Below are 10,448 nucleotides of genomic sequence, written 5' to 3'. Positions count from 1 at the left end.
ATAGTTGGTACCAAATTTCATATTCAAATTCGACTGTCAATTGTATAAATAAGAGAGTGTTTCTAGTTACAAAGTCAATATAACACGATACTAAAATCACTGAACGTAATGGGGTAAATGTCGAAGGAATTATCTCCAAAGCTATGTTCACGGATTTAGCTATTACTGACACCGATCTAGAGACATGAAATCTCAATTGTGTTAATAAAGCAGCTGTCTCGATCTTCAGACCAGAATCCACGATCACTTGACAACAGCAACAGGTAGAATAAAGGAACCTGTATAGACACGAAGCCCTACCAACCGAAATGGCTTACCCAAATCAAAAAAAATAGGGGTGCTATTAGCAAAATTACTTGCGAAATACTTATCAAACGAATATGATCTCTAAACTCGAGTGCTTAAGGTGGGCGTTAACAACACAATAATTTGGCATAACGGTGCTCATAGCCCGATGCAGACGCAGCACGTTTTAGCGGACTATAAAAAGCTTAAGTTATCATGTAATCTTGTAGTGTGTCTTGGGTCATCCAGTGAGCAGCATCCAAAAACGAAGAAGGCCGCCAAAAATGATTTTGGTAATATAACCTTTATTTTTTCTTCTACGGGATGAGGTTTTTTCGTGCATTCAAACGTGTGAATTTGATTCATGATTGTAAAGTGCTTATCAGAACTTAAGCGCCATATTGAATACCGATTAAAAATAGAAAAAAAAAACCTATAAAAATAAATCGAAGTTGTTTCTTTCAAAAAATATGTCGAAAATGAGTCATCAAGATCTAAATCCGTATAACGGTAAAAAAATTAATTATTTATTAAAGTTATTATGTATGTTCGCATTTTCATAAAAATATGAGCTCTCTCGTTTTTATCCTTAAATCATCGTTTAAATACAAAATGCTATTATCATAATATTTGTAATTACATAAAAAATATTATGTTAAATCCGAAATATAAATCAAATAAATTGTTAATAAGTTTTGCGTGAGAAAACATATCCCGCTATTTCTTGTTAGACAAAGACAAACAGCTTTATTTTTAAAAAGCTCACATATGAAACACAATTAATTTTGTAACAATTGTAAGATTACACCCTTATTGTCTATCTTTTTAGCCATACTAGTTGGTGGGAGAATCTCAGACCCCAACTGAAATAAAGTGGCCACCTGAGTCCAAGGATATAATTAATGCGAATGCCTCCCAACTTGCAACAAGATGTCATTATCTCACTTGTACTATATAACGACTATTCGAACAAGTCAAACATAAATATCCATGATGGTAGCAACCAGTGGAGGCTCTGAATATCCTTGTTGTTCGTGCCGTCATCCCACTATGTTGGGTCGGTACAGAATGTCCATTCAGGCCTATCGTACGTCATCTCTGGACTGACATCCTTCGCCCTTACATTACCTTACACAACCTTTTAACAAAGTCCTTCCAAAGTCTTTTTAGGAAGCCCCTCCTCACATTATCATCTACTTTCAAGTTCTCATACCACTATTAATTACGCAAATTATAAAAAGCAATGTTTAATTTTTATAAAGCAACGTCTCTTCTCTCATTGACCAAAAAGGCATTTACGAAAGTTAGTAAAATACCTTACAATTATCACTCAACACAAAACTTACAGTCTCCAAATTTGATGTTCATATTAATATGTTTTTCAATGCGGCTGTCGGCATACGAACACACTGCCCTGATTGTACGTAGTGACTGTTGCTCATGGACATCAATAGTGGCAGGGACACAGCCAAACACCTGCCTTCAGCAGATCTTCGCTTAGTGCGTTAATTTGGTCATTAGCCATGGTCAGTTTTCCAGAATCATATCCAAATCTTTTAAATCCTCTTCAAGCTGTACAAAACTAAAATAATCGATCACATTGCGTTAATGAAACGGCAAAAAATGTATAGAATAAAATTTACACTATTTTATTTTAGCATAGAAAAAAGTCTAAATTAACGTGAATAGCGATTCGTCAAGGTATTTCTAACGTATGAGGATTGTTTTATTGGTATCCTTAAGTGTTTAATTATATAGTTAAATCAAAATCTACATGTGTTATCTATGGTAATCTATATGTGATAAATAAATCTATCTACATATGGTAATAAATGCTTCACTAAATGTCTAAATAGTATTTATTTTGTCAAAAACGACTGTTTGAAGTAAAATTTTTGGTTCCAGCTGGTACTAACCGCTCTCACAGCGGTATGTAGCGCCGCGAAGTTAGACAGGACCTACCTACCACCCGCTTCTGCTAAAACAGCTGGTGGGAGTCCAGGGTCCTTACAAACTCCTCTCACGGGAAGCTTTAACCAAGGAATAGGAGAACTACCAGCCGGCAGTTATACTAACGATGCCCAGGGCGTCGTGGTAGACGCAGCATTAACTGGCACTAGATCTACAGGTGAATCGGAACAGTCCGGTTTGGGTGGCCCAAGACCTTCCTACGGATCGACGGCATCTAAGGTTGGTGACGCAGCCTTCAGAGGCTCTCAAAACAATTTCGGGGCTCCACTAAACGGCCAAGTAAATGGGGCATTCGAAGCGAAACCCGAAAGACCTCAAGCGACTCAAGACAGGAATTCGAACATAATAACTTACGAAAACAATGTCGACATAAATAACTATAATTATGGCTTCGAAACTGATAATGGAATAGCTGTCGGAGAAAATGGCGTGGCCCATGATGGAGTACATGCCCAGGGCGGGTACTCCTACAAAGGCGACGATGGCCAAGTCTACAGCGTCACCTACACAGCTGATAAGAACGGGTACAAGCCGCAGGGAAGTCATTTGCCGACCGCTCCTCCGATTCCTGACGAGATCCTAAAGTCCATCGAGCAGAATAAAAAGGATGAAGCTGCCGGCCTTGTTGACGATGGTGAGTCAAAAATTTTTTCAATTTCATCCTTAGGGCTTGTAAAATGTTTGGCTAAGGGGGTCTCTTGTTCATTATATGTTCAATACATATATTTACTCCGACTGAGAATTGAAACTAGACTCTATGCATCGTAGTCAAGATCACTAGACCAACAAAGCTATCAGTATGTAATATAGATGGATAACAATATCACAAAATTAATATAGGTACAAGCTTAAAGTCTTAAGCCAATTGTTCTGAGATTTTTTGTAAGCTACCAGACTTAGCTCGCGATTTCACTCGCGTTACTTTTGTGATTTAGAGAGAATTAAAACGTGTTGGATTTCCCGGGATAGACCGTAGCTTGTGTCACTCTCTGATCCATAAATTATCAGGTAATTTAGTTGGTATGTAAAATCACGAAAAAATGAAAGTACTATTACAATATACGCATGTCATTTCTATAGTAAAAAGTGGGCTATGTCATAATCCAGGTTCTAAATTCACTCTGTACTTTATCCCAATCCAATTTTATCCAATAGTTTCAATCGTTTTTCCATGATTGAGTAAGAAGTATCCAAACGTAAATATTACACGTATTTAATATTAGTATTACAGATTTACTAACACTCGACTTACACTAAAACGGTCTTGCAAAACAAACTTTCAAACGAACTAAAAAAATGAGTAATCGATTTTAACATTAATGGGATTACAAAAAAAAATACATATATGCTAACGAAACACAAATTTGTAAACAAATAAAACGATACGTTTATGTATCTGACCCGATGGAAATTAATCTTGTCATTATATCGACGATAATTCGGGCCGTTACCTCTATTCAGTTAATGGATTTGTATTTTCCAATCAAAGACGGTCATGCACATTATATCTATACATAATACCAGTGCTGTTGCATTTACAGAAATATTTATGAAGTAATGCACTGTTAATGAAATTTAATGGTAGACGAATCTTTTACATTTTTCTGTTTGCATTCTGTGTCAAAACAATGTCTTCATATCGCAAAAATGATACTGCAATTATCAATACCGAAGATATTGCTATTTATTTTGAACTGTTTGAAATCACTTACATTTAAATATGCCAATGTATTCACAGGTAGTAGGGCTTATAAACTCACGGGTAGGTACCACGACCTGGCTTTTACTGCCGTGTATTATCCCACCGTGGAATATCTGTAATACAATTCAATTGAGATTTCTAATTCACATCTCAGATGGTGACATTAAGGCTGTGTTGTCTACGGACCCCAATAGCCACCTTAAGACAGATGAGCCCATCCATTCATATACGTAATAAAAACGCCTCACTATTTTGCACAGGCGATACAACCATCCGTTTCAAACAAAACAAAAACATTAATTTAAAAACAATAAAGAAAACTAGTTACTAATCCGCGCAAGTTTTTTGTTATGATTTTAAAATGGATGTTTTTATTGCATTTCAATTCCAATATCTCATGTCTTTGCAATATTTCAAATTAAAAGACACAACGCCCTCATTATATAGCTAAATATTTAATCATTGACATTCACATGCGTTTTTCAAAATTTAGAACATTATAACGACATTAATTTGTCGATGTTCACGTGATGTAACATCTATTCCTGAATCAAAGCTAAAAAAAAACTATTTCATTCAAAAAGATGTCACAGGTCGGCTTAGGTTATTGTGCTCTCTGATCTATGTATCAATGACATATGCCTATTGAGACGTCGCTGACAAATGATAGACAACTTTCATTTTTATTTTGCAGGCTCTTACGATGCTCAGAAATACAATGCGGAAGGTGATTACACTGAGAGTGACAGTAATAAATACAATGGCGAACAACAGAGTCAATTTGACAAGCGACCTGGATCAGATACGACTTCCAATGGAGCTGTCATCAATCAGAACGGCTTGAACTCGGGCCCCGCTAATGGCGCTCAAACGCAAAATGACGTACCAACCATCATCCCCGGATTGAGCAGCCAAACATTTACTGGCCAACCATTGCCAGGTTTTGGCCAATTGGCCCAAATAGGATCGCAGTTCATTTCGAAACCTGGAGGACAAAATGGTTTTGATAGTTTGATCAGCACTGGTTCTGCTATTGGATCTGCTGTACAACATGGATTGCAGTCACTGAAACCACAGTTTGGTCAATCTTCGATAATTCCCAGTACGTTTCCTAGTCTCCTGCCTAATCAAGGACCGTCATTGCTTGGTGGCTCAACCTCCCAGACAAACATTGGCAGCGCTATTATCGGTTCTTTCACCCAATTTGATGAAGCACAAGGAACACCATCTACAGCTAACAATCAGCAGTCATCATCTAATGATGAACAACCTATTGCTCAAAATTCACTAACTTATACTGGTACTTCAAGCAAACCGGGTATCCAACAATTCGGGTCAAACTATAAGCCAACTGGAACTACCAACTTTGGCCAAGCTGGACAAAGTGGTTTTATAAATAATGAGTACTTGCCACCTTTTAGTGACGCCGGACAAACTCAACTTAATTATAATGCACAGCCTCAGAAGCCAGGAGCTTTCACTTTTAGTACAAATAAACCATTTGGATCTATCGGAGGGTTTCCAACCCCATCTGGAAGTCCTCCCGGACAGTTCACTTCATCTACTTTAAACTCACAATCTTCTTACGGAAATCAGCAACAAGTCTCTGGTTCCATAGAATCAGTGTCTCGACCGGGACTTTTGCAATCAACCTCTCCCCAAGGTTCAACTGAAACTGCTTCTAATAATTTTGGGTCATTCAAGCCTCAAAACTCTGTTCCGCAAGCTGGTCTAACAACATCTATGAAACAAAACGATGAAAAGCACGAAGGTGACGCCGGCGCACAAGGCCAGATTTCCAATAATCCAAGCCAACCGTCTACAAGTACAACAACAAGCCAAATCGGTACTTCGCAGTTCCCATCCCAAACAGGACAAAATTCTCATGTAGCGGGCTTTCAAAGCTTCAAACCTACTTTCGGTTCGTACAATATACAGAAGCAGCCTTCCGCCTTTCCAGTTCAACAACCCCAAGGCCAAGGTCAAATAAACGAGCTTCTGACTAGCAGCAATCGGCCGTCGTCCTTCCAAACCGGATTCACTCAGAATGATGCTTTCGGAACACAATCGTCGCCAGCTTCCGTACAACAATTTCAAGGTCAAAGACCATTCTCTGGAAATCAACAACCGAGTTATACTCAGAACGCATTTAGCACGCAACCACAGATCCCGACGATTCCTAGTCAGCAACTAAGCCAACCACTATCTGGGGGTCAACCGCCACAGTCTTTCCAAAATGGGTTTAATCAGAATAATGGATTTAACACAAAACCATCAAGTACTCCAGGAAAGCAGCCTCAAGGTCAAATTAGTCAACCCGGTTTAATAAACAAACCTCAGCCTCTTCAAACGGGATTGTCGCAAAATGGAGCATTTGCTTCTCAAAATAAACCATTATCATCTTCAAATCTACAGCCGCAAGGTCAGAATCAATTTGGTCAAGCTTCAATAGGAAATAAGCCACAGACATTCCAAAATGGCTTTACACAGACTGGAGCTTTTGGAATTAACAAGCCAACGAACCCAACCCTAGTTCAAAATCAACAAAACCAATTCAGCAGTGGCCAGAAACAGCCATCACCGTTTCAAACTGGATTCTCTCAGAATAATAATCTATTTGGCCAGCCCACTGCTTCAAGCGGATCCATTCAAAATGCTTTCGGTAGTCAACGCCCTGAAACGCAGAGTACTACATCGCCTTTTAATAATCAACCCATAGTTGTCCAGCAACCACAAGGAGCTGATCATTCTTACTATTATAATCAACCAACAAAACCATTTAGTACTCCATCTTCGGAGATCCAGCAAGGAGGTAAGGTTCCGTTTTCATCTAAGCCCTCAAATATACCGACTGTAGATAAAATCAAATATCCTAGTACAGAGGATCAGGAAGAATACGCTAGCTCTACCTCTAAGCCTGAACAGCAACCTGGAGCATCACAACCTGTATTTAACGGAGTGACTCAGGCTTCAGCATCCCCATTTCCTACTAAGCCAACAATACCATCTGCTCAATACGGAAACACAATCGGTGTTAAGCCTCAACAAGTTCTGACTCCTCAGAAGCCTCAAACATTTTTACAATCGGGGCAGCAGTTTTCAAAGCCAGAATCAGTCCAAAGTACAATACAAAACGTGAATAATCAGTATAAGCCACAGAAGGGAGTCAATCAAGACGAACCCGCGAAAACTGATTCAGTAGATAACTTTAATCCATCCGAATCTAAACCCACTCAACAATATGACGGTGAACTATATCAGTATAACAAACCAGAGCCAGTTTTAGCTCCTGGAACTGAGCAAGAAGATTCTTCAGATGATAAATCTTCCAACGAACAACCTCAAACCAAGCCACAATTTGATCAAGACAGCCAGTCCCCTTCAAAAACTGAGACTGAAATACAAACATCTTCTTTTGGAGCAACCAAACCAACTAATCAATTTTCTTTCGGAATTACACCGCAACAGCCAACTTCTCAGTCTCAATTTGGTTCCCAATCATTCAAGCCTTTTGGTGCTGCTTCTCTACCTGGATCCCTACCGGCTAAAGGTCAATTTGGTCAAAACTCACAATCATCCTTCACAAATATTCCAACTTCTCAATTAGCTGGTTTTCAGTTCGGAACTCCACCATTAAAGCCTTTTGGTCAGCAACCAACTGGTGCATTTGGATCTAATCTCAAACCCCAATTTGGTCAGATACAACAGACCAAACCACAATTTGACCAATCTCTGAATGTAAGTCCACAAACTAGTCAATCTTCACAACCTGGTTTCGGAAGCCCGGTAACTGGAACCCAAGGATTTCCAACACAATTCGGGAATCAAGGCTACAAGCCTTTCGGTTTTGCTCAGACTCCAACCAAGCCTCAATTTGGTTTCCCATCAAAAGCGCAAGCTGGACAAATTCAATCACCAAACTACAACCAACAGTCCATTTCTAAATTCGGTTCCCAAACTTATAAGCCATTTGGAAGTCAAATACCAGCAAATATTCCCCAAATCGGTCAATCGCAACCAATCTTTGGATCAAACCAAGCACAGCCTGCTCGTGGACAGTACAATGATTACCAGACACAATTTCCTGCATCAACAAAACCTGAGTTTGGTCAATCTTCAGCAAATGCATACGCATCTAGCAGCCCTGCAGTCTCCAATTCACAGGCTTTCAGGCAGCCCAATAAACCTTTCGGTTTCCAGCCCGCATCGAGTCCCTCCTCATACAGTCAAAGACCGTCACAGGAGTCAGAGGCATCAAGTTCAGCGACTGCTCAAGGTCCATCAGCCACCGCATCAGCTCAAGCATCGACGGGACAGGAATCCGAAGTTCAGGCTAAGCCCGCTTTTGGTAAACCATGCTGTAAGATAGCTCAATTTGGTCAAACCTCAAATCAGGATGCTCAAAACCAAGAAACCAAAGGTGAAGAGTTCAGTGGTCCCAAACAACCTCAGAGGTTTGACGAGAAAACCGGCTATCATTACTAGTGCCATTAGTGATTGTTTAGAATTGTAAGACATTTGTGATTTTAAATTGTAATTTATCTTTTTTAGAATACCGACACTCTGGGCCAAAAAATAATTTTAAAAAGCTATTAAAAGTTTATCAATTAACGGTAAACATAAAAAAGATGTAGTACGATCATTACGGAATCTTAGAACAGGTTTTTTTGCTTAGAATGTACGGAATTAATTTTAAATTTTAAATGTAAATTATTATTTTGTAAATAAATGATTCACGAACGAATCTACAAAAAATTGTTTTCTTTGGTCGCCTTTTTTATCAAAGCACTATCCTCACGTGATAGCGAACAACGACAACAAGTTTATTTGATACTAGCGACTCGCCCTCACTTCGCTTCGGAAACATTAAATTTTATTATTGATAGGCGAGTCCCGCCATGTTGCGCGCAGTACGACAATAACTGCGGGTGAAGCCGCGGGGCGAAGCTAGTCTAAAAAAAATTAGCCTGAGTTACTTCTTATATCATCAGCTACCTATTACTGAAAGTCTCATCAAAATCGGTCCAGCCGTTCCAGGGATCAGCCGGAACAAACAGACAGACCCCTCCACGGTGTTTTCCGAGCGCTATGACATGTCCTTCTTCAAACGAGGCTTGCGGAGAGTTCTTTATGGTAGGCAGCGGCTTGGCTCTGCCCCTGGCATTGCTGACGTCCATGAGCGACGGTGACCGCTTACCATCAGGTGGGCCGTATGCTCGTCTGCCTAGAAAGGCAATAAAAAAAAAAAAAAAAAACAGACAGATAAAAATTGTAAAAAAATATATTTTGGTGTATATATATTCATATGGATGTAGTAAAAAGCGGTTATTTCACTATTACAAACAGACACTCTAATTTTATTTATATGTATAGATGTATAGATTTAGAATAATAACATTAATGTTTATTGTCGAGTTATGAGCGAAGCACGGCACTAATTAGGGCTAGTGTTAATAAATCCTCCTATGTCGAGCTCAGTGAGCTCACGTACGAAATCGTGCATAGTTGGAATAGCCCTGTAAGCTACCAAAGATTAGATATGGGAAAAATTGTTATGCATAAGAATCTATAGGTACTAATTTGTTTGTTTGTTTGTATTGAATAAGCTCCGAAACTACTGAACCGATTTGAAAAATTCTTTCACTGTTTGGAAGCTACACTATTCCCGAGTGACATAGGGCTACAATATTTTTTGAAAAAAATTAGGGATCCTTACTGAAACTCCAATAATGTAACCCAAGGTGTAAAAAATTCTTTACATCGCCTGCCCTGCGAAAACTATTGATAATAGAATAAAAAATAGTGTACTACGACTTTGTAGAACACATTATTATTTACAAAAAGCGTCAGCAATGTCTAACTATTATAGCTATGGAAATGCTATGCAAAAAGCTTTCTTTTATTGAAAAAAATAAAATAACGTCAAATATCGTTGAAATTTTTGTTAAAGACCCCAGTGGAGCCGGCGCGGGCCGCTAGTAAATAAAAAAATAATATTTACTAACGATCACGCCACGTTAACTGGTCCCGTGGTAAGTTCGTAAAGAACTTGTGTTACAGGTACCAGATAACGGAAATAAATGTAAGATTTTTATTATACACATACATAAATATTTAATATACATCTATAACCCTGGAAAAGACATTTTATATTTATCATACAAATATCTTCTGTTGGCGGGATTCGAACTCGCGACCCCCTTATGTAGTGACCATGTCACTTACCACTACACCAGACGACCGTTAATGAATAAGAATCTTTCATCGCTTTGAAGAGGATTAGCAGTTATACATACATAGCAAACGACACTCAGATCTTATATCTCAAGGTGGCATTCATATTCTGATGCCAGTGGGCATCAATAACAAATCAATGCACGGTGAGGCGTAATAATGCATGTAATTAAATTGGAATGTCTGTTTGTAATATTGAAATAACCGCTTCTTACTATAATGCATATGAATATAATTATACATGGTACATACACCA

General features: G+C 38.7%; 1 protein-coding gene across 1 annotated transcript; it reads left to right on the top strand.

Moving 5' to 3' along the window:
• Positions 1 to 426: 426 nt before the first annotated feature.
• LOC149500790 (uncharacterized) lies at positions 427 to 8,713 on the top strand. The gene is made up of 3 exons (XM_089735048.1): positions 427 to 578; positions 2,191 to 2,890; positions 4,653 to 8,713. The coding sequence occupies exons 1-3, from the start codon at positions 570 to 572 to the stop codon at positions 8,441 to 8,443; spliced, it is 4,500 nt and encodes a 1,499-aa protein (XP_089591174.1). The 5' UTR covers positions 427 to 569; the 3' UTR covers positions 8,444 to 8,713.
• The last annotated feature ends 1,735 nt before the right edge of the window (positions 8,714 to 10,448 follow it).

This window comes from Bombyx mandarina, chromosome 19 (genome assembly GCF_030267445.1).
Source record: "Bombyx mandarina strain Sakado chromosome 19, ASM3026744v2".
Lineage (NCBI taxonomy): Eukaryota > Metazoa > Arthropoda > Insecta > Lepidoptera > Bombycidae > Bombyx > Bombyx mandarina.
Note: the sequence above shows the minus strand (reverse complement) of the source record. Positions and strands in the feature narration are given on the sequence as shown.

Coding starts and splice junctions, on each gene's coding strand:
- LOC149500790 (XM_089735048.1), top strand. Junction 2,891..4,652: donor TGCCGGCCTTGTTGACGATG/GTGAGTCAAAAA, acceptor TTTATTTTGCAG/GCTCTTACGATGCTCAGAAA.